The sequence below is a fragment of the Lepidothrix coronata genome, unplaced genomic scaffold (genome assembly GCF_001604755.1).
Source record: "Lepidothrix coronata isolate B3197 unplaced genomic scaffold, Lepidothrix_coronata-1.0 Scaffold265, whole genome shotgun sequence".
Taxonomy (NCBI): Eukaryota; Metazoa; Chordata; class Aves; order Passeriformes; family Pipridae; genus Lepidothrix; species Lepidothrix coronata.
Window position 1 is genome coordinate 319666 of NW_016690445.1, and position 25038 is coordinate 344703.

The 25038-nt window shown below is 54.1% G+C and overlaps 2 protein-coding genes and 1 long non-coding RNA gene across 9 annotated transcripts in view; 1 reads left to right on the forward strand and 2 right to left on the reverse strand.

Moving 5' to 3' along the window:
* LOC108507681 (P2X purinoceptor 6-like) overlaps nt 1-8030 on the reverse strand; it is a 10659-nt gene extending 2629 nt beyond the window's left edge. For all 6 annotated transcript variants that reach the window (XR_001878225.1, XR_001878226.1, XM_017835875.1 and 3 more), the window contains exons 1-9: nt 7806-8030; nt 7540-7684; nt 7264-7335; nt 5055-5130; nt 4538-4631; nt 4171-4251; nt 3319-3460; nt 3026-3135; nt 1652-1745 (exon numbers count right to left, since the gene is read on the reverse strand). Coding sequence is in view for 4 of the 6 variants with exons in the window: in XM_017835875.1 (XP_017691364.1) it covers nt 1652-1745; nt 3026-3135; nt 3319-3460; nt 4171-4251; nt 4538-4631; nt 5055-5130; nt 7264-7335; nt 7540-7684; nt 7806-7930 (939 nt within the window). In the remaining 2 variants the exon portion in view is untranslated. The remainder of the gene's footprint in view (nt 1-1651; nt 1746-3025; nt 3136-3318; nt 3461-4170; nt 4252-4537; nt 4632-5054; nt 5131-7263; nt 7336-7539; nt 7685-7805) is intronic.
* A 48-nt stretch (nt 8031-8078) lies between these two features.
* LOC108507683 lies at nt 8079-13726 on the forward strand. Its single transcript, XR_001878227.1, has 3 exons — nt 8079-8240; nt 12190-12371; nt 13371-13726. It is a non-coding gene; the product is annotated as an uncharacterized LOC108507683 (long non-coding RNA).
* Nucleotides 13727-16508: 2782 nt separating this feature from the next.
* On the reverse strand, nt 16509-22162 carry SLC7A4 (solute carrier family 7 member 4). Of its 2 annotated transcripts, none has more exons than XM_017835871.1 (5): nt 22093-22162; nt 19860-20909; nt 19063-19739; nt 18261-18369; nt 16509-18171 (listed from the first exon to the last, which is right to left on the reverse strand). In XM_017835871.1, the coding sequence occupies exons 2-5, from the start codon at nt 20839-20841 to the stop codon at nt 17978-17980; spliced, it is 1962 nt and encodes a 653-aa protein (XP_017691360.1). In that variant the 5' UTR covers nt 20842-20909; nt 22093-22162; the 3' UTR covers nt 16509-17977. The 2 variants fall into 2 exon arrangements, with proteins under 2 accessions (XP_017691360.1, XP_017691361.1); XM_017835872.1 differs by having other exon boundaries at nt 19860-21077; nt 22093-22159.
* Nucleotides 22163-25038: the final 2876 nt, after the last annotated feature.

The following is a 25038-nucleotide window of genomic DNA, read 5'->3' on the forward strand; positions in this document are numbered from 1 at the left end:
TGCTCTGGGGAGGGGCTGAACATTCCTGCCTGAACTGGAGAATATATAAACTTGGAGTTTTGGAACCTTTTTACCACTCGTGGGATCCAGAGGAAGACTGCAGCTCACCACTCTCAACCAGACTGAGACCACCACCCTCAACTGGACTGCAATCACCACTTTGACCAGACTGCAATCACCACTCTTGACCAGACTGCAACAGCACTCTCACCAACAGGTTTTCCCCTCACTTTCTCCTTTGGACTCAGGGGGCCCAAAGAACACCACTCTGTTCATGCCCCAAGGTGCTGGGTTATATATTTGGGTTTTGTGGGTTAAAACCAATTGTTTGTCTGTCTAATTGTACTTATTGTATTATTTTATTAAATTGTTATTCTGATTTATAATCTCTCTTTTGAGTTGAGTTCATTTCCCCTGCTGGTTTACCTTTAAACCAGCACAGTGCTTCACCTTCTTCAGGTGCAAAGGGCGCTGCTGAGCATGACAGTCCAGCTGTGGACATCTCTCAGGGTGCCAAGAGCTCTCAGTACAGACAACTTCTTGCACAGCTGAGCACTGCATGTCAGTGATGCTGCACAGAGTAGTGTCAGCGATCACAGAATCATGGAATGGTTTGGGTTGGAAGGGGTCTTAAAGATCATCTCATTCCACCCCTCCACCATGGACACAGACACCTTTCACTAGACCAGGTTGCTCCAAGCTCTGTCCAGCCTGGCCTTGGACACTTCCAGGGATGGGGCAGCCACAGCTTCTCTGGGCAACCTGTGCCAGGGCCTTCCCACTCTCACAGGGAAGAATTCCTTCCCAATATCCCATCTAACCCTGCCCTCTGGCAGTGGGAAGCCATTCCCCCTTATTCTGTCACTCCAGGCTGTTGTCCAAAGTCCCTCTCTAGCTCTCTTGGAGCCCCTTTAGGCACTGGAAGGGACTCTAAGGTCTCCCTGGAGCCTTCTCTTCTCCAGGTGAACACCCCCAGCTCTCCCAGCCTGGCTCCAGAGCAGAGGGGCTCCAGCCCCAGAACATCTCTGTGGCCTCCTCTGGACTTGCTCCAGCAGCTCCACATTCTTGTTATGTTAGGGACTGCAGAGCTGGAAGCAGCTCTGCAGGTGGAGTCTCACCTGAGCAGGGCAGAGGGGCAGAATCCTCCTCTCATCTACTGCCCATGGTGTGGGAGGAGCCCAGGACACTGGAGGTTTCAGGGCTCTCAGCTCACATGGCTGGGCCATGTTTAGCCATGATCATGCCCACACCTTTTGTCCCTGAGGGTACAATTAATCAAAAGGGGATTAATTGTCCAGGTTCAGAAGAGTTCAGGTTGTCCTTTGGCAGGGTGCTTCCCCCTCAAGACCCTCAGAGATGCCCATAGACCCAGACCAGCTCACCTTGCCTACACAACATTTCGCAGCCCCTGTGTCAGACCCCCAGGGAGGGAAGCCTCCCTGCTCAGGGAATAACCAAGAGGTTTTTCTTTAAATGAAAGGGATCATTTTCTCCCACTCTACTTGGAAAACTCCGGGAAGAGGTGAAGAGCTCACCAGGATGGGAAGAAGCAACAGCAGCAGGAAGCCACAGGGGTGGTTGCAGGAGAGCAGCGGGGAGTGGTGCGAGGAGTCAGCCCTGGGGGCTACCGGGGCTGCGCAGGACACGGTACCTGGCCGTGCACGGAGATGTCGAAGCGGAGGCCGTAAAGCTTCAGTAGGTTCCGGTAGAGCTGCCGCTGGGAGCCCCAGTAGTAAGAGGCAGTTCTGTGGGAGACATTGGACACACCTCAGAAAGCAGTGAGGGAAGTGGGCTGCCAGTGCCAAAGAATTGCTGGGGCTACTGTGTACCTGTGCACACCTGGTGTCCTCCAGGTTGGGACCTGGGTGATACATGTGTTGCCATGACTCACTGGCTGGCATCAGCAGTGGGGCATCTGCATCCCCTCAGCACCCAGTCTGGGAAAACACAGCTCCCAGTGCACCCAGTTCAGGTGTTGACAGCCAGAGAACCCTGCCTCAGGGAAGTAATGCTATGCATAGCTCCAAACACAGCAGATCTGCCATAGCATCCTGGTACTAACAGGCCCTACCCTGATTTACCATTTCCTGTCGTCTTGGAATCACAGAACCATTCAGGTTGAAAAGCCCTCTAAGATCATCAAGTCCAACACTTAACCCAGCACCACCATGTTCTCCACTAACCCACATCCCCAAGTGCCACAACTACACAGCCTTTAAATCCCTCCAGGGATGGTGAATCCACCACCACCCTGGGCAGCCTCTGCCGGGCTGGGCAGCCCTTTTTGTGAAGAAATTTTCCCAAATACCCAATCTAAACCTCCTTTAGTACAACTTGAGGCTGTTTCCTCTCGTCCTGTCTATTGTTACTTGGGAGCAGAGCCCAACCCTCACCTGGCTCCACCCTCCCATCAGAGAGTTGTAGAAAGTGAGAATGTCCCCCCTGAGCCTCCTTTTCTCCAAGCTGAGCCCCTTCAGCTCCCTCAGCCGCTCCTCGTCAGACTTGTGCTCCAGACCTTTCCACAGCTCTCCTACCCACCTCTGGACATGCTCCAGCCCCTCAATGTCTTTCTTGACAGGAGGAGAGTCACTGCCCTGGTCCTGCTGCCACACCATTGCTGGTACAGTCCAGGTGTCCTTGGCCTTACCAACCTGGGCTCACGTTCACTTCCAGGTCCTTTTCTGCCTGCAGCTTTCCAGCCACTCTGCCCCCCAGCCTGTAGCATTCCATGGCGCTGGAATTCCATTCCATTGTTGCCCAAATGCAGGACCCGGTACTTGGCCTTGTTGAACCTCACACCACTGGCCTCACCCCATGGATCCAGCTTGTCCAGATCCCTCTGCAGAGCCTCCTGCCCTCCAGCAGACCAACACTCCCACCCAGACTGGTGAACCGAGTGAAGGTGAGTTTGCAAATGACACCTGCAAACTGTGCCCCATCAGAGCACCCATCAGAACTGAGATCTCAAATGACTGCAGTGTGCTCATCCCACAGCCCCATGTGGCCACTGTCCCAGCATCCTCACCTGAAATTGTACCTTGTGTCCTGCAGGCTGAAGAAATACTGTGGCTGGCACTGGGCAGCAGGGTGGTCAAGGTTGCAGTCCCACTTGATGAGAACTCCAATGCTCCCCCCCTGCAAAACACATTTTACTCCAGGAGAAGCATGGGATCAGAAACTGGCTGAGTTCTTTACTGTTCAGACATTCCTAGATCATACATTCCCTTAGCATTTCAGGGTCAGTCCTGTCCTCTGCCTCTTGCTCACATCCTCGGGGAATTTTGAGTCATCTTCCATACTTCTATAAAAACTAAGTACCAGCAGTGCGAGGTCTCCGAAGTGCTCTCCAGCTGCCTCCACCATGTTACGTACACGGAACACAGGACAGGAGGGATTGAAGACTGGATCATATGTGCAGCTCTTGAAATAGCTGGGGTCACTGGTTTGCAAAGTGTTGCACCTGAGACAGCAGGGGCGGGGAGACAGAGTGTGGGAGGTCATAAAGCCTGTCTGTGGGACTGAAAAGGAGACCCTTCTGCTGGAGTGGGCCCCCCAGTGCTCTCAGTGGGGGGAAAGTCATTGCCTTGCCTAAAGCCTCAGATGGAGAGAGGGTGGAGTAAAACCGTCCCAGAGGAATCACAGAGTATTCATCTTTTATAGCATCTGCCATAGCCTTCCCCTGTACCTCCCTGTGTTTCTTCTTTCTCCCCCAGCACCCAGCTCCCACCCAGCTCGACTCAGTGCTCCAGGGGTGACAGCAGGGACAGTTCAGCTGCCCCACACTGCATCTTCTGCCAGGATAAGGCAGCACAGTCAGCATGCCTGGGGCTGCGAGGTCAGTGCAGCCCTTTACTTGGCTTCTGTGAAACCACTTTGCAAGGACTAAGGCAAAAATATTAGTCTCACTCCCTGGATGGCCTAGTCCAGCTTTCTGCAGTGCTCTACATGGGCATGGCCAGTCCCTCTCTCTGAGGTGTCCCCATCCCACTGCTTTTACAGCTGCACACATAGGGTGTTCACCTGAACATCCATCCTGCCTGTAACTGCCCAGCACCACCTGTCCTGGGTGGCACATGGCTTCACATAGCCTCAGGTGCTCAGCCCCATGACAAGTAGGCTCAGTGCTGAGGCTGGACCGGGCTCAGGCTGGCTGAGAAGCACCGTACTTACTTGGAGAAGTTAAATTTGGTGAAGTGGACAGTGTTTTTTATAAAGAGAGTGAAATTCTCCGCCTCAGCCAGAAGAGGTTTCCTGGAAAACAACCACCAATGAACTCAAGTCTTGCACAGTGGCCAAGGCACAGCCCCATTCCCCAAGCTCCACAGTCTCATCCGCAATCCCAAAATTTTGGCCACAATGGACAGCTGCAAGAAATGCTCTTGCGTAAAGTCCTCTGACCTTAACTGACTGGGAGACTGATGTCAAAGGTCTCCCTGAACACAGTTGCCCTTGGGCGAGTCTCAGGGTCAGGCTCCTGGTTAGACAGAGGGAAGAAATCAAAGCTCCCAATACCTGCTATCCCCTTATCTGTGATTACCTGGGCAGGGTACTGTTCTCCACAGGACACCAGCCATAGATCTCACAGGTGGAACGGGTGGCATTGAATATCACACATTTCCCAGTTTTTATCCCTAAAAATGAGAGAATGTAAGATAGGCTGAGAGAGTTGGGGTTCATCAGCCTGGAGAAGAGAAGGCTCCAGGGAGACCTTAGAGTCCCTTCCAGTGCCTAAATGGGCTCCAAGAAAGCTGGAGAGGGACTTGGGACAACAGTCTGGAATGACAGGACAAGGGGGAATGGCTTCCCACTGCCATAGGGCAGGGTTAGATGGGATATTCTCCCCTGTGAGGGTGGTGAGGCCCTGGCACAGGCTGGCCAGAGCAGTTGTGGTTGCCCCATCTCTGGAAGTGTTCAAGGCCAGGTTGGACGGGGCTTGGAGCAACCTGGGCTGGTGTCCCTGCCATGGCAGGAGAGTGGGACTGCATGAGCTTTAAGTTCTCTTTCAACCCAAACCATTCTAGGATTTTATGTTTATTAAGCAAAACTCCCAGTACCATTGCCATGAACCACAGGGTTTCCCATGGGACAATCTGCATCTTCTGTGCACATCGCGTCAAGGACAGAGGGGCTCTGGGAGGGACAAGAGACAAGTGCTGTCATTGTGCTGTGCAGCCACCTGAGGCCATGCTGTCACTCACCCCCATTGCTGTGCCTCTACTCCTGTTTCTTCAAGTACTTCCCAAACAGTTAAAGACCATTCACCATGTCCAGACCCTGGACAGCCTCCAGCCAATGAGGAGAGAGGCATGTCTGAGGGACAATCCTTCCCGCCTGTCTCCATGCTATTGGGAGCACGTCTCCTGCTCCTCAGAAGCAGAGGAATTCTCCAGAGCTAACTCAGACCTTTCAGCTGGAACTGGGAACCAGCATGAGGGCCTCAATGACTGAGCCCATTAAGCACCTTGTAAAGCACCACAACAAATGCCCTGGGGAAGAGCTTAGTAGACCTAAATCCAGCATAACACAAGTTTTACAAGAGACAGGGAAAGCTTCACCCTCACTCTGGACCTACCTGGTTCCCAGGAGCAGTAAAAACCTCTTATTCAAACACAGAGAGATGATGGCAGGTGGGGGAATACCACTAACACCTTCTCCAGCTACCCCAGGCCATGGCAGGAGTCACTAGCCCATTAGAAATTCACCTCCCCAAGACCCAGGGGGCATAGAGGCTCAAATGCAGGCAGAGAACTCCCAGTTATGGAGTCAGAAGAAGTGGGGGTCTGTCCAGGCCTTCCCAGGGCTGCCATAGGACAGCCTCAGCCTCTTGTTTAGGTGTGAAACCCACTAACGTGAGCCAAGAGGAGCAGCACCTTTGGGCTGGGTGGGGGCTCACTGCCTAGGGGTATAGAGTCATTATGGGATGCAGGAGAACATTTGGGTATTGCACAGGTGTTTTAGGGGATGGGTTGTTTAGGGAAGGAAGAGAAGGCATGGAAAGGAGGGAACTAGGTGGTCTGAAAAGGAACAAACATTGGAAAATAGAGGGATAAAAGGATGCAAGGAGTAACTGTGTGTACAGCTGCTAAAACAGCTCGGCTTGTGTTTGGTGCTGCTTCTGGCCCCAGACACACTGATCTGCCAGCATTGAATACTTTGGTCATCAAGAACAGTCAGAGAATATTCAGACTGCTCTAACTCCCCGCAAAGCCAAAAGCTGTCACTGCTAAATCTTCAAAGCTTTTCAAATATGAATGTCACCTACAGCCTCAAAGCCAGAACCTGAGGAGATCAGCACGGGGTGCAGGCTGGGACAGGCACCCACACACACTCCAGCACTGGAACGGGACGAAATCCTCTGCTCCCTCTGTCCTTGGCTTGCACACTGCAAAACTAGCACCGAGAGATGCCTGTGGCTGCCTGTGAGAGCCCTAAAATGCCCTACAGCACTTGTCTTCCTCCCTGTAAGGACTTCAGGAGTTGTCAGCATTTTAAAGATGGATCATTAGTGCTATTTTCCCTGACCCAAAACCAGGGTTGCTCCTCCTCTCCCACAGCATCTGGCCACAGCAGGAGCTGAAGAGACCATTAGGACAATCAGTGCTTGGCTCAGGCACAAGGTGCTAGGAGTGGCTCAGCTTAAAGGACATTTGCTCCCATCTACCAAGCCAGGTCCAGCCTGGGAGAGCTCAGCGGAGGGAGCTGGCCTGACCCCAGTCTTAAAGGGAAGACTTCTCTCAGAGAACATATACCACTAAGTGTTGGCTGGCTGGGAAACCACCTAGACCTTGTGTTTTGTTCCTCCTAAAAACAGGATGCTAAAATGGACGTTAGTCCTGCAGCAAGGAGTTATCAAGAAAACATGACACAGGTATTCATGGACTGTGTGTCAAAGCATCCCCTTGTTCGAGGGCAGCAGAAAGCCTGGAATGGTCATACAGTGCCACCACCCAAGGAGCCCAGAGCTGGTGAGGCCCCAAGTGTCCTTTGTCCTGGACAAAGGACAAGCAGTTCTGGCCAGAACCACAAGCAGTTCTGGCCAGAGAGCATGGATATACACCTTGGCTCATGCAGGCATGACAGAGCAAGTGCAGATGAGCATGGAAGAGCTATGGAGCAGTGCGAATGAGGGGAATCAGGTTTGTTGAGAATATAAATCCATTTTCCCCTTTTATCTGGTCTTCCTCTGGGTTCCACCGAGGAGCAGGACAGATGGCTCCATCCACTACCCCCTGGGGGCTGGGCTGGGGCAGCCCTGGCACTCACCTCGGGACAGGTGCCCTGGGCCTGCTGGGCTGTGGCAATGAAATTGGTCACCAGAAAAAGCACATTTTCTCCCTGGGAAGCAAGAAGGTACCATCAGTGAGGAGGGTGACACCAGGGTGGGTCCAGGGGATACCCTGTGACACTGTCACCGTGAGGAACAGGCAGTAATGGCCACGTTTGGGCTTTGGGAGGCCAGTGGTACCGGCGGCGTTCCCTTGCCAAGGGGATTGACCTCCTATGTGCCCCCCCCCGCCCCCGCCCGGGGCCCGGCCGTACCTGCGGGGGCCAGGTGAGATCCGCCGCGTCCCAGAGCCGCCGGCCCGCGGCCCCGGCGGGAGCCGCCCCCTTCACCTTGGTGACCACGGCGACACGCGGGGCCGCGTCGCGCTCCTGGTACCCCTTCCGCAGCAGCAGCACCCACCTGCGGGGGGGGGGGGCGGACGCTGAGGGACCCCCGGCCGCCCCCCGAGGGCAGGGGCAGGCATCCCTACCCCAGCAGGAACCCCCGGCCGCCCCCCGAGGGCAGGGGCAGACATCCGTACCCCAGCAGGTAGCCCAGCGCGCTCAGCTGCAGCAGCCGGTGCAGGAGCCCCACCCGCCGGTTTCGCGTCAGGGAGAACTTGGCCGTCTTGTAGTCGAGCAGGAGCCCGCAGGGCGAGCCCGGCATGGCGGCACGGAGGGGGAAAGGCGGACACGGAGCGGGGACAGAGGCCACGGGGTGCGGGGTTCGCGGACACCCGCGAGGAACTGAGGACTCGGCGGGTGGGGGGCACCCCCGGCACTGCGGCCCGGCCCCGCCCTCGTTGCCATGGCAGCGGCGCGGCCCGGCCGGAGATGGCGGCGGGCGGAGCGGGCCGCAACGAGCTGGGCGGGCCGTGCCTTCCGTCACCCTGAGCCCGAACCACAGCCACACAGTCACTGAGGGGTCTGGGTTGGAAGGAACCGTAAAGCCCATCCAGCCGCACCCCCTGCCACAGGTAGGGACACCTTCCGCTAGACCAGGTTGTGTTTTATAATCACAAGGTCATGGCCATGCTTCTGTTTAACTGTAAATATTTTTGAAATTAGAATTCCCACTGACAGAGAGCAGGATTCTGGGAGCAATACAGGCTTCAATGTCAAGGTCAGGATTCAGAGCATCTCTAAGTAAACTAACGGGGCACTTTCTCTGGGTGTACTCACAGACTGCCGCATAGAAGTGATGCCTGGAGAGGTACATTGTGGGGCACAGTGGGCCACAACCTTTTCCATTCCCTCTGCATCATGAATAGTGACAGCAGAAGTATTTTTCATCATTTTTATGGGAAGATAAATTAATCCTTTAGCAACATAAATTAAACTATATCCAGTCTTGTCTTTCCTAGCAAAGCTTGAAATTATTTTTGAAGGGGAATCTTGTACTTATGTACACCCTTGTCAGCCTGTGTTTGGGGACTCCCTTTGCTAGTGACTTTGACTATTTCTTTTCTTGTTGGTCTCAGCCTTGTTACTGCATAGTAACATTGGCTCCTGACTTTAACTATTTCTTTTCTTGTTGGTCTCAACCTTGTTACTGCATAGTAACATTGGCTCCTGACTTTAAGCAGCTGTTATTTAATTCTACACCCTTGTGTTCATAGCACTCCTGTGTGGTGAGATGAAACTCAGCTACTGCTCCCTGGGCCTTTGTCAGCACTGGTGTCACCAGGCTCGCTTGTGCTGTGATGAACTCCCCATCCATTCCTCTGGACTCTCCACTTGTGCAGAACATGCCTAGGGAGGTCATGGCTCATCCCTCACCTTTCAACCTTTAGGCTCCTCTCCTTTTTGCACCTTCCTGTCACAGACTTCACCTTCTCCATCTCCGGCTGTCCTTGGGCAACCCCAGACGTGTATCTCCAAGAGGAAGATTCACAAATCTCCCTACTCCTGGTCTCACCCTGCAGCTGTGCTCCAAATCTCTCTACTTCCAGCACTGTCTGTGATGGGTGCTGTCATAATTTGAAATTGGCCCCCCCTGAGAAGCTGGGGGGGCTCAGAGGTGATTGAGTGCCAGGGCAGTGTTCCCTAGAGAGCCAATCACCACTCATGTTGTTCGCTTCTGCTCAAAATCACATATCACAGCACCGGAAGCTGTTGGCAGGGCAGTCTGGGTTGTTTTGCTGTTGGTGTCTGCTGTGTGTAGGTGGACAAAACCAGGGGGTGGCTGGGCTCCCTCTTTTCACCTCCGGGGGGGAGAGAGGAGCCCTGCGACCCCCCAACTCAGCCTTTGGCTAGAGTTAGAGTCACCATTTGGAGTGTGTGCTGTGAAGGAAGAGATTCACAGCACCTGAGGTAAGAGGAGAGAGGCAGGCTTTGCAGCCAAGCCCTCTCTTCCCCCTCTTTTTCTGCAGTGAAGCTGTAGAGGGGGGGCTTTTTCTTTCCCTCCACTGTAAGTGGAAGAGGGGCTCAGAATTGAAGCTGAGCCAAGAGAGTGGGCCGTGGAGGTAGGCCCGGCACTCGGGAGAAGAGTCTCAGGCGAAACTGGAGATGAGCCAAGAGCTGGAGAGTTGCCTGCCGAAGCTGACCGGGGGCAGCCGAGAACTGATGTGGAGGAATGAAGATTCCAGGATGTGGACACTTGATAAGCTAAGCTACACTACAGCAGCTTACGAACTGAGGTGAGACACCGAGAGGGAGGAATCACCAGCAACAGAAGAGCAAGGACTCAAAGCTATCTTCTTGGACTTCATGAGGAGGAGAGACTCCAACAAACAACTGCTGGAACTTGGTGAGGAGGGAGTGTTCAGGAGCCCAGAACACTCCCACAGCAAAAGACTGTGTTACATGTCAGCCTTAAAGGCTGCTCCTGGACTAAAGTTAAAGGAGGGGCTTGAAAGGACTGACTGATAGTAATGTAATATATATATATATCTATAGTTGCCTTTAGTTTGTATAGTATTTATTTGTGTAAATAAATGTATATACTTCCCCCTTCCCCTACAGAAGCCTCTGGCCTGAAAGGTTCTCTTCAGTGTTAGGATAAATTGTTGAGAAGGGGTGGGGGAAGCCTAAAAATTGGATTTTAGATTTCTAATTGTGGCTCAAACTGCCACAGGCGCAAACTCAGAAAGGAAGATACTGAATTTTTTCTCTTCCATGCCACACCTCGTGCTGTTCTCCCAGGTTTGGGTCTTTCATGCAAAATTTTAACGTCCTCTCCATCCACTCCCTTACAACCCTCAATCCTCACGCATCTCACCCGCTATAGCTTCCTCCTTGAACATCCTCAATGTCTTCAGTGGGCTTCTCTGGCTCACAAGAAAGAAAACAACTTTAATCCTCATCGCTTCTGGCCGTCAGCTGTTCACTTGGCATCCTTCCCAGTTTCATTCTGCTTTTTTTCCTCATGTTTACCTTTGGAGGCTGCAGTGGCTGCTTGTCTCCACTCCTGTCCGCCTCACCTCCTGTTCCTTTCACAGTCCAACAGTTCTCCCAAGTCTGGTATTCAAGCCTGGCAATGGTTTCCTTTTCTTCTGTGCTGGTTGAACCCTCATTTCTTTCCTGCCCCATTGGAAACTTGCAGAACACTTGCTGAGGAAACCTATTCTGATTTCCAGGGGCTCTGGGAGGGGTTAAAGAGATCAGAGCTGGCTGCTCTGCCAGCAGAACCAGCTGGTGGGAGGCTGTGAGAGCTGCCTGGTGCTCATGTTGGCTTTCAGGCTCTGTTAGGCTGGAGAAGGAGCTGGGCGGCCACAGCTGCATGCAGGAGCAGCAGCCCCCAGCTTTGTCATGGCGATTGGATTTTCAGTCTTTGCTATGTTGGCAACCCGAGGTCAGAGAACACAGATGATTCGCTGGCAGCTTCTGCTTTGAGTTTGTGGTAAATGAGGTAGAAAAAGAAATAATATGTTGTAGTTTTAATTGCCTAGAGGTAATAGAGACAGTTGCAGAGAAATACTTGAACTAACTCAATCTTCCTTTTAAACTTAATACTTTTAACTCTTAAACTGTTTGGTTTCATGTATTTTTTTCTTCAGGAAAATTTTTGGAACAGCAATAGCAGAAAACACTGGATTAAAGAAACTTAAAATCAACTAGAACCATTTCCATAGTCAAGGGCAGCTCCCTTGGCCAAAGGCTTGGAGGTGGAAATTGTTTTCACTCCTGTTTTTAAACTCTGAGAGCTCATATGAAGCTCATCTGTTTAAACAAGTGGGAATGCCATGATGTGCTATTGGCCTTGTGCCTGTCCAAGAGCCATCAATGACCCAGGATCATACAGACCTTGGAGTCTGTATGAGAGAAAAATCATCCAGTGTGTTGACATATTGCCTTTCTCTGTTTCTAGTTTTTCCTTTTTTAGAGTCAAAATTACTATAATGAATGTTTTGAATTATTTAATTTCTAACTGATAAATGAATACAGAAATTGTTTTGTAGTCTATATACAGTTCTTATTCTATTAAAATTTTACTCATTAAAATAAGAAACATTTTTTCCAGCCTCTCAGGCTGAAAGGGGCTACTGAGGTTAGTGGTTAGTGGTGAGTTGGCAGTGCTGGGTTAATGATTGGACTCGATCTTAGAGGTGTTTTCCAACCTAAATGATTCTACAATTCTATAAGATTTATCTTCTTTATTTGAAAATAATGCTATGATTTACCTAGTGAAGTTTGTCCAATAAATGTGTAAATCATTTTATAGTTACATATCCAATAAATCAGGCCTGTACCTTGGACTCACATCTGTCTGTCCACACCATTTGGAGGGGTCTCTTGCGTGTTGTCAGGTCTGTAAATCTGGGCTGTCTCTGTCAGAATCATCCTGCCACCCCCTCGATCTCCAGATGAAAACTGCATGTATTGAACATAGAAGCTTTACGGGCCTTGATTTAAATCAGTGTAAGTACTTATGTTTTAAAATACTTGCTCACCATTTATTGTTTCTGTTATGTCCTTTGCCCCTAGTCCTTCCTGTGCTGTCCAAAGAAGAGATGCAAATTAAAGTCCTATGAAAAAATACACCAAGGAGAAGATCCACTTGGCTCTGCCTTGACACACATGGATTCATCAGTCACTGAAGTCAGAGCTGGGTGGTTTTAGGCTCAATATACCTATCAACATACCATTTAGGAACCTAGAAACACCAGGTAAGCCAGCAGTGTTTTACAGGGCGATGTCCCTGGATGTTGAGCATCCAGTTCTCCTGTGGGTTTGATGAGGTCAGGAGGTGGCTGAGGTAAAAGGAGCACGTGCCTGCTCCGTGCACAGGTGGGATCTGCCCTCCATAAGGGCTGCCGGGAGAAGTGGGAGCAGGCAGCCGGAGCAGGTTTTGTGTGGGAAGTTGGAGGGATTTGATGTGCTTTGGCAGCTGCTGCAAAAGGTTGTGAGGAATTAACGTGGAGAGTTACACTGAGAACTATAGTTCTGTTATACCAGTTATTCCCAATTTTGCTGGTGATCTCCCCTGCTGAAATCCCGGTTCCTCTTTCCACAAACTCAGTTGTGTTCTCTTTAAGTTGCAATAACTCAACAGAATATTTTTTGAGTCCCCTGTTCATGAGGGACTCAATGGTTCCAGTACTGAGCCTTTTTTTTTGGTCCAAGTGTCAATTCCATATTTTTCCTTTTTATTTTCTTTACGTAAATTGCCAGGTAGCAGTTGGATGCCTCTTGAAGGTGCTATAGCACGCCAGCACTGCTGCCTCTTTCCAGGCTCCTCTCTCCATTAAAGCACAGAGGTTACACAAATCCGTATTGATTGCCACTAATGGTATTTTTTCCTGAATTCTTGAGCAGCTCTCACTTTGCTCAGTGGCCTTTTGAGGCCTTGACTCTCCTTGCTGCCCATCACTTAGAATATCTGCCAGCTTGTTTTGCTGCAGCACTCTGGGACTGCTCCAGCTGCCTGTTTCTGGAAAATGAACATTATTACTCCAGGGAAGTTCACTGCCTGATTCCATGTGAAACTCCTCTGGTGTAAGTTACATAGGTGATCACAAAGTTTTAGCTGTAGAATCTAACAAGTGTGTTTGGAGTCAGGGCTGGGCAGCAATCCTGCAGTGTGACTCCAGCTGCTCCCCACACACAGAAAAGGGGTTTTTTTGTGCTTTCTGAGCATTTTTCTTGAGGACTTTCATGTCCTTTAGGATATCAAGCATGCTGCCATGCCCAGAGGTGCCTTGGCTCTTGTCCCAGCAAGGATCAAAACCCACAGTGCTGCCCTAAAATGCTTCCAGTCTAGCAAGGGAAGCATGGGATCATGAGAAATCAGCCATCCTGGCTCCAGAGGAACTGCAGCCCCTTCCCTCTGTTGGACGACTGATGTTTCCTAACCTCAGGCCAAGCTGTCATTGCCTCAAGAAGTGTTTCTGATCTCTTGCCTAAATCTCCCTCATGACAGTTGCAGTCCGTTGCTTCATGCCGTGTCTCCTGTGCACATGGGGAAGATTTGTTCTCCTTTTATAGAATCTGTAAGGTTGGAAAAGACTTCTAAGATCACTGAGACCGGTGTCTGCAGTTTTGTGTCTGCGTGGTGTGTTACATGTGAGGAAATGGGCTTTTCCTTCTTTGTTCCCAAAGTGAATGCAGTGGATGCATCTGCTGTTGGAACCGAGTCTGCCACCGGGACAGGCCTGCACATTCCTGCTCCTTAGAAAGTGTGGTGAGACAGAGAAGAGCCATGGCCCCAGAGCAGCCTGGCTGCCGGGACTGCTGAGACACAGCACAAAAATTCCTGGAATGATTTGTGGACCCGTGTGCTTGAGCACCTGCGCGTCGTGGAGGGATGAGGGGAAAACAAGACCATCTTGATCTGTGCCATCTTTTAATGCTCTGCCATTCCCCAGCCGGCAGTAGGAACAAGATAGACCGCTGCTGGTAGTGTGATGCTTACCTCATCCTGAGGCTGTGTCTGCAGGAGGAGGAGGAGGAGGGGAGAATGGCAGGGATAATGAGAGGATTACTTACAGCCAGCCTCACCAAGCCGCTCGTCAGTGCTGCTTTCAGAGCCGGGGGGGGGGGAGCGGGGAGGGATAGTTTAGGAATGTGAGGATGGGAAGTGGTTTAATTAGGACATTGAGCTGCTCTGTCCTGAGTGCCAGTCCACCACTCCCTTCCAGTGCTCGGGGCTCCCCTCCTCCTCCCTCCAGCACAGACAGGGCTCAGCTATGCAAGTGCATCAGTGACTGCTTGTTCCCCTGTGACTCCTGCTCTCCTGTGCTTCCCCATGCAAGAGCCCAGGGACCCCTGTGGGTCCCACTGCCCAGTGATCCCTGCAGCTCCCATGGCTCCCATCCCCGGGGCTGTGTGGGCAGCAGCAGTGATCCTGTGTGCTGAAGCCTCTGAAATCATCATGAGCTCAGTTCTTATGGCCATCCCTGGAGCATCTCCAAGTTGCACCCAGGGACGAGGCTGAGGGCCATGGGCTCAGTCACTCACTGCCATTTAAAGGGGGTGGGTGGCAGCCCCAGCATCGATTTTCTCTCTAGTACAAATCCCATGTTATTCCCCTCTGGATTTGCGTTTCCCCTTGTCTCCTTGCACCTGCCTTATGGGACAGGGCACAAAAAAAGGCATTGCCCTGGTAGCTACCCTCCCAGTCTTCTCAGACCAGCAGCATCACTGGCAAGGCTCAGCCATCCCCAGCTGCTGCCTACCCACTCCCACGCTGTCCATGGGGATTATCATCCAGGGCTCACATTAACCCTCTTAGCCCAGCTGGAACACGTGTGCCAGAGCTGCTCCTGCCCCATGGCCCCTAAAGCCTTTCTCAGTTCCCAGAGCCCCAGCACCAGCCACTCCAGCACTGGCCTGTGTACTTCCCTGCAGCTCTGGCATTAGATTGATTTCCTGCAGCCTGATTACACCATTGCCCAGAAAACAGGACTTTATTTCTATTTTTAATCTAATTTGGAGAAAGGTACTGCTCTGGAAAACAGGTGTATGATCAGCCACAGGGAAGCAGTGGCTGCTTGAAATGCAGTTCTGGGAGCTGCACATGGAGATGGTTTAGTTTTAAATCTGTTTGGAATTGGAGGTACAACTTGGGGAGATGATGTTTTCTCTCACACTACAGGCTGCCATCTTAAAGCCCTGCTGATGCTGTTTACTTTGGATTTGTTTTTTTCCCTGCTGATACAATTTTTAGGAACAAATCTCTGTTGGAGAGCTGCTGGGGTGCCAGTGGCTGCTGTCACCCCCCTTTTTTTCTGTGTGCATTAATGAGTAGTCCGTTAAAAATCGATTTGTACACATTTTGTGCAGGGCATGTTACTGCAGTAGGATGGTGTATGACACATGAACCCACCAATTTTGTAACACTGTTTAAAAAAAACCAACACATAAGTGTGCTCAAGAGGCCCCACTGGCCTCCCAGGCACCTGGGAATTACGCTTCAATCCTTTAATTCCCCGCCAGTCCCCTGTCCCCATGCTGGCTTTGTGTGCTGTAGCCTAACAGCGATTTCTGTGCATTTTTACAAATGAACGATTTCAAATAGATTAAATATCGATGGTTGAAAGGCTCATTCAACAACTCTCTGGTCTTTGTCAGCTTAAAAGGCTGACTGAGAACCCTGCTGGCAGAGCCCAGCCCTGGCAATATGACTGCCATTGACTTTCCTCCACCAGGGAAGGATTAAAGTGTTGTGACCCTCAGCCCATCCTGCTCTGTGAGAACCTTCCTGCCCTTCCCCAGCCCCACGCCAGGCTCCCTTCTCCTGTTGTATCTCTGTGGTTCTTTCTACTCGCCTTTATCCAGCTGACAATGGATTTACTGCTGAGATTAAAACCGGAGTTTCTAAGGAGGGTTCAGCCTCTGCCTCCCCAGGTGTCTGTTGAACACTTGCTTTTTTAATGAAGAAGGACTTTGTTATCTCAGGAAAGAAACTTCTCTAGAGAAGAGCAGTGGTGGGGTATCTGTAGGTTATCTGTTAATTCCTATTAATTGCACAAGTTTTCCCATCCCTTTGGCTTTAGTTACCCTGTCCCGCTGCTGCTCAGCATCGTCCTTGCTGTTCACAGGGGAGTCAGGCCCATCTGGGTGAGTATCAGTGTATTTGTGTACTGTAACGCTCAAGTCCCAGCCTATCCCAGTCCTGTGGGGTCCTGGTTTCTGAGGGTCTGGCTGGAGCCTGTCCTCGTGACTGGAACCCCCGTGGCAGCAGGGTGGCAGTGGACAGCACAACCCACCCTTTCCCCACGCTTTTAGGGGGCTTTCCTGAGCATCGGCTGGGGAGCAGCTTCCCACCAGGAGTCTTGGGGACACAGAGCACAACAAGCCAGAGCCATCGCAGAACCAGTGTTTATGAGGGTGACCGAGTCAGCCAGTGCTCACAAGCCACGAAACAGAGGTGCCAAACAGGGCCACAGCACAGTGGGGCCGTGCTGCTCCAGTGGCAGCAGCGCAAGGGCGAGGCGGGACATGGAGCAGCGCCGGCAGAGGGGTTCACCAGGGGCCAGCATATCCTACTGAGAATCCCCACAGCCTCTCTAGGCCCCTCCAGGGACTGGTCAGTGAGAAGCAATGGACCAGCCTGCCCACAGTCCCTGGCTCCTCACAGGATGCAGAGGATGAAAATGGAGCAAGGTGTCCGTGAGGCAAGGCCTGGCAGGTCAGCTCCACTGACTTCCAAAACATGCTGAAACCCCCCTCCCTTCTACTTTAGCCCAGCCATGGGCAAATTAGCCAGGAGTGGCTGCAACAGTGTTGCTGGGGACCCTCCATGACACCCTTATAGCTGGAGTGACCCCAGAACATGGGGATGATCACTGGGGAGGGAGCAACACTGAAAAGCACCTGCTGAGTGCATCCCAAGCCCCAGAGAGCCTGGGAGGGGCATCATGGGGGGCTGAGCCCCTCGTGGTGGGGCAGGTGGTGCTGCTAGGGCACAGCAAAAGCGGGGAGCCAGCTCCAGGCAGATCAGGGATGCTGCTGGGGACCTCCATCGACAAGGCAACACATCTGGGATCCTGAGCACCCACAGCCCGCTCAGGGCTGGGGCAGGAGCCTGGCTATGGCATTACGTTCCAGCGGGCATGGCCCCCAGCTCCCCCCGAAACGGGCAATTCCAGCAGCTGGGAAGATGCAGTTGAGTTGCTGCTGTGCCAGCCTCCATTGGCTTTTCTGGGCCACCCACTCTGGCCATGTCCCTTCTCTACCTCCTCCACCATCGCCCCCTCAGTCCCAACCTTTGAGGAGAGCAGCCCTGGGGATGGGGATGGCGCAGATGGCAGGGATGGTAGGGATACTTGTGGGGAGGCCCCTGCCTCCTTCTGAAGGGACTCTGAGGGAGGCAGAGGGGCTCTGCAGGAGGAAAGGGGGCTGCAGTCAGAGCTGCAGACAGGATGAGAGCCAGGATAGGCAGCGCTGGGCTTCCTGTCCCACTCCCCAGGGAACCTCTGCATCCCTGGCTGCATGGGTGTGCCAGTGGACAGGAAGTGTGCTGCACAGTGCCAGGGTGCACTTGGGGAGAGGTGACAAGGACACGCCTCCTCGTGAGTAGGGCAGGCACTGGGCTGAGACCCAGTTCCTGAGTGCAGGGGATGGGGGGGGAGGGAGCCGGCCCCTCCACGCTCTGTGGGGAGCGTGTGGTAAGGGTGAGCATCCTCATCCTCTCCGGATGGAGCCCCACGCCCAGGGCAGCCCTGGTGGCTCTGCTGTCATAGGGACCAGGAGGAGGGGGATGGGTCTCTGGCCTCACTGTGGGAGGGGGTTCCGATGCTCCCATCACCAGGTGCCCCCATCCCCTGGGGTGTCATCTCTTGCAGTCATCGGTGTCGGTGTCCGGGAGACCAGCAGTGGGCTGGGAGCTGGGCTGGACCGGCTGCACCCTCTCCTCCAGGCTGCCGCTGGGGAACACCACGTAGCGGGCGCTGAGGCGCTGGGGCCGCAGCTCCCGCAGGTTCTCCTTGCTGTGCCACATGCCGTAGCTGAAGTAGACGAGCAGGCCTGCAGGGGGGACAGGAATAGCAGCGGCTCCAGCACAGCCTGGCCACTGGCACAGTCCTGGCTGGCATCCCAGCAGCTGGATTACTCACCTAAGAGCAGCCAGACTGCAAAGCGGAGCCACGTCATGTAGCTGAGCTTCAGCATCAGGTAGATGTTGAGAACGATGCTCAGTGCCGGGGAGAGGGGCACCAGGGGGATCTGCGGGAGGAAAGGAGCCAGTGGGGCTGAGACCTGCAGGACCACATTTCTCATCCTTAAAATCATAAAGACAAAAGGCAGCACTGGCAAACACGGGAGACAAAGGGACTGTCACCCTGGAATTTCTAGAAGTGGCACTTTTTTTTAAGGTAAAAGGCAGGCAAAAGGAACAAGGGAGCCAGGAGCTGGGAGCGAGGCTGACAGGGTCGGCATGGCCATCATCACAAGAACCAAACTCCTGGTGTGATCCAGAGCCAATGTGGTCCTTGCTGGAGAAGCCAGGGCAGGGGTATGGCAGGGAGGTGGTGTCACCACTGCTGTTACCATCCACATGGCTGCACTGACCACATCAGGGCTCAGATGGGCTGAAAACAGGAGACAGTGGCACAGAAGGCACAGAACAGGTTTGGAGGCTGAAGAGGAGCTCCATCACATAGCTGAAGGGCAGCCAAAGTAAGGAGTCCTTCTCCTTACTTTGTGGGGTTGTGGGGATGCAGAGGAGGGAGGCCAGGGTGGGCAGGAGTGATCCCATGGGATGGACATAGAGCTGCTGGCGATGTCCTCTCCTGGGGATCAGTGACCACAGAGAGTAACAATGCAGGCTGTACCTGGGGCCCCTGTAGGCCCATCAGAGCTGCTCCAACCACCCCGACCCCTGCAGAGAGATTGTCCCTGCCTGGGCCCCAGGCATACCTGGAAGGTCTGGGTGCTGTGCTGCTGCTCGTGTGCCCAGATGAGGAGGAGGCTGAGCAGGAAGCCCAGACTGAAGAGGACCAGCAGCAGGGAGTAGCTCCAGGTGGGCAGGTGGAGGTGGGTGTTGCCAAAGACCAAGATGGAGCAGAGGCAGATGGCAGACACCATCAGGGTCACCACGGCCACTGTGACCACCTCACCTGGGTAGAAGTCGCTGAGGAACTCCAGGTAGGGCTCAAACGCTGCCTTCAGCTGCCCTGGCTCCCGCTGCTGTTTGTTCTTGTCCCTGTCCACCAGCTGCAGCTTGTCGGAGAAGGACTCGTACTCCTTCAGCTCACCACTGGACGGACCCTCGTGGGGCTCGGGGTTGGGCCGGCCACCAGCTGCCGGTGCAGAGACATCCACCTTCTGCTGCTGGAAGCGCAGGACGATGATGCTCGCAGCCACAAAGGTGTAGGCCAGCAGCGTGCCAATGGACAGGAACTGCACCAGGGCCTCCAGGTCGAAGACAAGGGCCAGCAGAGCCATGAGCAGCCCGAAGACCACAATGCCAACAACAGGCACCTGTGTGCGGGGGTGCACTCGGGAGAAGATCTGAAAGAAGAGCCCGTCCTCAGCCATGGCATAGACGATGCGTGGCAGGGAGAAGAGGTTGCTCAACAGAACCGTGTTCATTGCTGAGGGACAGGCAGAAGAAGGAAGACCCCATCAGACCCAAACCCAAACTGGCTGGGGGGTGTTCCCAGCCCCCATGGTGAGCGGGGCAGGCAGCTCCCACCGCCACTGCCTGTACTCACCACAGATGGAGCCAGCGGCCACCAGAAACCCTGCCCAGGCATAGCCCCTCCTGTAGAATGCATCAGCCAGGGCAGAGTCAGGGTCCAGCGAGTGCCAGGGCACCATCAGTGTCAGCACAACTGACACCAGGATGTAGGCGCCGGTGGCCAGTCCCAAGGAGAAAGCGATGGCCCTGGGGACAGCCCTCTGTGGGTTCCTGGCCTCTTCGCTGGAGGCTGCGATGACGTCGAAGCCCACAAAGGCATAGAAGCAGGTGGCTGTGCCAGCCATGATACCTGACAGCCCATATGGGGCAAAGCCGCCCTCCTGGGTGCTCCAGTTCTTGGGCTGTGCAAGGACAAAGCCCATGATGAGGATGAAGAGGATGACGCCCATGCTGATAGCCGAGAAGACATGGTTGAGCCAGGAGGATACTTTGGCCCCAAAGGAGATGAAGGCAGTGGCTACCAGCAGGATGGCGGCTGCCAGGAAGTCTGGGTAGCGGGCCAGGAATGGCACCTCCCAGGCACCCACATGGGTCTCGGTGAAGTTCTTGATCTTGTGGTTGAAGATCGAGTCCAGATAGCCACTCCAGGCCCTGGCCACTGCAGCCCCCCCGATCATGTACTCCAGCAGCACATTCCAGCCGATGAGGAAGGCCCAGATCTCACCCACGGACACGTAGGTGAACATGTAGGCAGAGCCTGTCTTGGGCACACGGGCTCCAAACTCAGCGTAGCAGAGAGCAGCCAGGAGTGAGGCAAAGCCGGCGATGATGAAGGAGACAATGACAGCGGGGCCAGCAATCTCCTTGGCCACAGTGCCTGTGAGGACATACAGCCCGGAGCCCACCATGCCCCCAATGCCCAGCAGTGTCAAGTCGATGGTGGAAAGGCATCTGTTGAAGGATGTCTCCATCATGTCATCCTCCAGGGTCTTCACTCGGTTGAGTTTCTGGCAGAAGCGGGTCAGGTCGGTGGAGCGGGGCAGCCATCTCGCCATCGTGGAGGCAGTGGGCCCTGCCTTCGGCAGAGTGAGAGGTCCTCAGCAGTGAGACCCTGCCTGGAGACCTGGCAGAGGGGCAGAAAGGGGTGAGCATCCCCTTGGCAGGGAGGTATCAGGTTCTGGGGACAGGGTAGAAGAGCCACTGGGCACATTCCAGGTGTCCCTCACACCTCAGCCAGTGTGGGCCTCATCATGGAGCACATCTTCCTCCAGGGTGGTGGCACCCTTCCCACCTGTGTGCAAGGTGGGAAGGAAATCACACCACTCCCAGGGCAGCATCTCCCAGTTAAAGCCCAAACCAGTCTGCTCTGGCCCTGATGAAGGTTTCCTTGCTGCTTCTCCTCCACCTTATCCAATATCTACCTGATCTTCTCCCTGGTGTGCTGGGAACCCAGCAAGGGGGCATGCAGAGTCTCCCTCCTCCCAGGATCCCACTGATGCCCCAGGGAAAGCCCAGACAGGCTGCAGGGGCTGCAACAGGAAGTCCAGAGCAGCTCCAGCGAGGACGTGTGAGTCCCCTGACAGACCAGGAAACAGCAGCATCAGGGATCAGCCAGGCTGGCAGCTTGCCACCAAGACAGTTGGAGGACGCAGCTCTGGGGACCTTAAGGTGCTGCTTCCTGACTGCTCCACAGGGCAGTCGGTGACTTTGGGGATGCTCTCCCCTCCCAGCCGCCCTCTCCTGAATGCCAGGAGATGTGTCCCACTCCACCCCCAAACCACAGGTCCTGCTCGGAGGGCTGGTGCAGCCCCGTTCCATAGGTCCACCTGTCCCAGAGGCCAAAAGGTCCTGGAAAGGCCAATGGGAGATGACGGAATGGCACTGGCCCATGAAGACAACAGGCACAATCCATGCTGGCTGAGACTCCCCAGCCCTGCACACCTGGGTCCCCGCGACTGGAGGGGTTGGCAGTACCGGGATCCCCAACCCCAAGACCCCCAACAGGCGCAGCACACCCACTGGGCAACGGAGCATCCCCGGCGCTCGGGGTGTGGCCGTGGGTGGGAATCCTCGGGTTGGGGGGTGATCACGGGTGGGGGACCCCTGGCCCGAGAAGGAGGGTGTGTGGGGGGTTCCGAATTCATCCTGGGCGGGGAGAGGCGATAGTTTCGTCCCTGCTCAGCCCCGCCGCGATGCCGGTCCCGGGCGGCGCCGACCCTCGCTCCCGATCCCGGCCGCGCTCCCACAGGACGCTCCCCACGGTCCCGATGCCAGCCCGGCTCCCGCTGCCAGCGGGCCCCGCTCACCTGCGGGCGCGGGCAGGGCCCCGCGCGGCTCCGCTCCGGCTCCGGCCCCGGCCCACCTGCTCCGCCGCCGCCGCCGCCCGGCTCCGCCTCCCCGGGCCGGCGGAAGGGCGGGGGCCGGGCGGGACCGGGGAGCGCCCGGAGCCGCGAGAGCTCTACGGGCGGCTCTGGCCCCATCCCCGGGGGTGTCTTCCCCCCAGCGGGGAGCACAGGTTAGGGGCATCGGGGCTGCACCCCCAGGCCCAGGAAGGGGCTGACACAGGGGGTCCCCAAGGCGCCAGGGTGGGCATTCCCACGGGGGTGGATGCGGGGCCGGAGCCACACGGAAACGGGGCACAGGGTGGTTACGGCGATGCTTCGAGGCCTGGAGCCCCTCTGCTCTGGAGGCAAGCTGGAAGAGCTGGGGGTGTTCACCTGGAGAAGAGAAGGCTCCAGGGAGACCCTCTCAGTGCCTAAAGGCACTCCAAGAGAGCTGGAGAGGGATTTGGGACGAGAGATGGAGGAACAGGACAAAACAGGGAATGGCTTCAAATGGACAGAGGGCAGGATTAGATTAGATGTTAGGAGGTAATTCTCTGTGACAATGGTGAAGCCCTGGCACAGGTTGCCCAGAGAAGCTGTGGCTGCCCCATCCCTGGAAATGTTTGAACCAGGTTGGCTGGGGCTTGGAGCAACCTGGTGCAGAGGAAGGCTTGAGTGAGATGAACTTTGAGGTCCCTTCCAATCCAAACCATTCCAGGATTCTATGATGGAGCAGTTATCCTAAATCTCCTCTGCTGGATACAGTTCTGGATGGAGCAAAGGGCTGAGACCCTGCTCCTCTGCCTCTACTCGCTCTGCTCTGGAGCTGCTGCCCAGAGGACAGGCCCCCCCCTCCATGCTCAGGTGTTTGTCATGGAGAAGCAGATGTGGTGTGGGGAAAGTGGCTGGAGGGGCAGCAGTGGAAGGGAAGCTCCTTAACAGGCCCATCCAGCTCACAGTCCTGCTGCCCAGCCAGTGCCTGGGCAAGAGCACAAAACCTGAGCAAAAGCTTGTGTGCTTCCACCTGGCTCTGTAGTGAAGGGGAATCACCTCTCTCCATCTCTAAGTCAAAAGGTGTTTCTTTTTCAGAAGTGCTTCACCTCCACTTGAACCAACAGAAACCTTTTGCCTCTCCAGCCCCTCTCGGCAAGGAGTTTCCCAAGCAGTGACCTGTCCCACCCAAACCTGCCTGTTACAGGTGTCCTGCAATGCTCCCACTCCTCTGTCTGTAGAGAGCGAAGTTCCTCTCCATGTGTGATATATAGTTTTATCTTTACCCTGTTCACTCTTGGGCCCCTTGTCAAGGATAAAGAAGTCCAGCTCAGCTGGAAGGTGTTCCAGAACCCTGGTGTCACCAGGGCCTTTGCAGGGCCTGTTCTTAGGGTGCCCTTCTTGGGGTGAAGGGATCTGTATTTGAGTGCTTCGCAGCAGCAAAATGTTTTCATTTTCCTCTCTGATCCCCTCCTTATGTCTCATCTGATTTTCTGATGGCATCTGAGCACTAAAGCTGACATTTCCATGGACCCAGCAGTCATCACCTCAAATGTCACCATGGACAACTTAGAGCCCACTGTGCAACATTGAGGGCTCCTAGCTGAATACATTCGCTCTTATCCACACTGAACTGACCTCCTTACTTGGAGGGGACCTTGCACTCCTCGTCAGCCCAAAGTATAGGAAAAGGAAGCAGAAAACAGAACTTGTCCTTTCCTGCCACCCCTCACTCACCTTCCTACAGCTCCTGGGTGAACACGGGGCTGGCATGGGGCCACATCTCTCCTGTCAGTCACCTTGTACTTGAATGGGGAACTCAATCCTCCAGTGCATCCCCTTGCCACATCACTTTCCTTGCTAATAGCTCTGGCCACGAATCTGAACACAGATGCTGACTTCACTTGGTCAAGAACCAGTGAGTACCATGTATTCCCACAGGATGAATAAGGTGTCTCCAGAGGAGAATGTTGTCCAGTTCCAGGTGGTTCGTGGGGACCCTGCAGTGGTGCAGGACCCACACCAGTCCACTTTCCAGCTCAGAATTTTCATTCAGGAGGTGGAGACCCCATACAAGCAGTGGGTCTTGTCTCCAGCTGCTGAACCACGGTAGCATCATCCCCACGGGGAATACCCACCCATGACGGAAATGAGAAGGGGTCTCAGTCCTGAATTTCCAAAAGACTCATTGGTCCTTGTAGCTCAGATCTTCCATGTTTGTCTCCTTCACCACCAGCTCCCCCCACAAGTTCTTCCAACACTCTGAAAGGTCTCAGAAACACTCCAGGTTCCTTCCCCGCTTCCATCTAGCACACCATGAGCCCCATACTCCTCACTGGGGATGGGACAAACCTAATCATAACCACTGGCATTCAGAAAGCTGCAACCCCAGAAGGCAGGGCAGAGCATTTTATTTCTCTCCATTTGGAAACTGGTTTAAAGGAACAAAGCAAAAGCTCTCCAGCCTTCTCTGCTCTCTGAGTCAGTGGGAACACTGCTAGCATTAGTCCAGTAACACCGGGTGAGGCCTGAAATCCTCCTTTAATACAGATGATACTGGTACCTGCCTGGAGGAGGGTCTGTGAAAGGTCTGCCTGTCTAAGAGGCTGTTTCTGCTTCAATCACACACAGAAGCATCTTCCAGCAGATAAACTTTGGAATTGTTGTTTCCCCCAAGTTTTATTCATCTAAACACAGGGCCACTGCCACACGGCAGGTCTGAGTTTGCTGCCTCGGCTGGTCCAGCCCTGGCTCAGTAACGGCCTTAGCTACACTGCAGGATGTTCATGGCAGGTGAACATGCTCATCAGCTCCCAACTGAGCCAGATGCAACGGACACCTTGCTCTGATGACCAGAGAGGCAGCCTGAGGCTCCCAATCCCCCTGTGCTGGGCTCTGCTCACCCCAGCTTTAATCTAAGCGCCCCAGCGAGTTCTT

What these genes read in the sequence shown, in the direction of transcription:
- SLC7A4 (XM_017835871.1), bottom strand. Translation starts at nt 20,841, where the DNA reads ATGGCGAGATGGCTGCCCCGCTCCACCGACCTGACCCGCTTCTGCCAG. An exon ending in ACAGCACCCAGACCTTCCAG is followed by an intron (nt 18,370 to 19,062) that starts GTATGCCTGGGG and finishes TTCCTCCCGCAG; the next exon opens with ATCCCCCTGGTGCCCCTCTC. An exon ending in TGCAGTCTGGCTGCTCTTAG is followed by an intron (nt 18,172 to 18,260) that starts GTGAGTAATCCA and finishes TCCCCCCTGCAG; the next exon opens with GCCTGCTCGTCTACTTCAGC.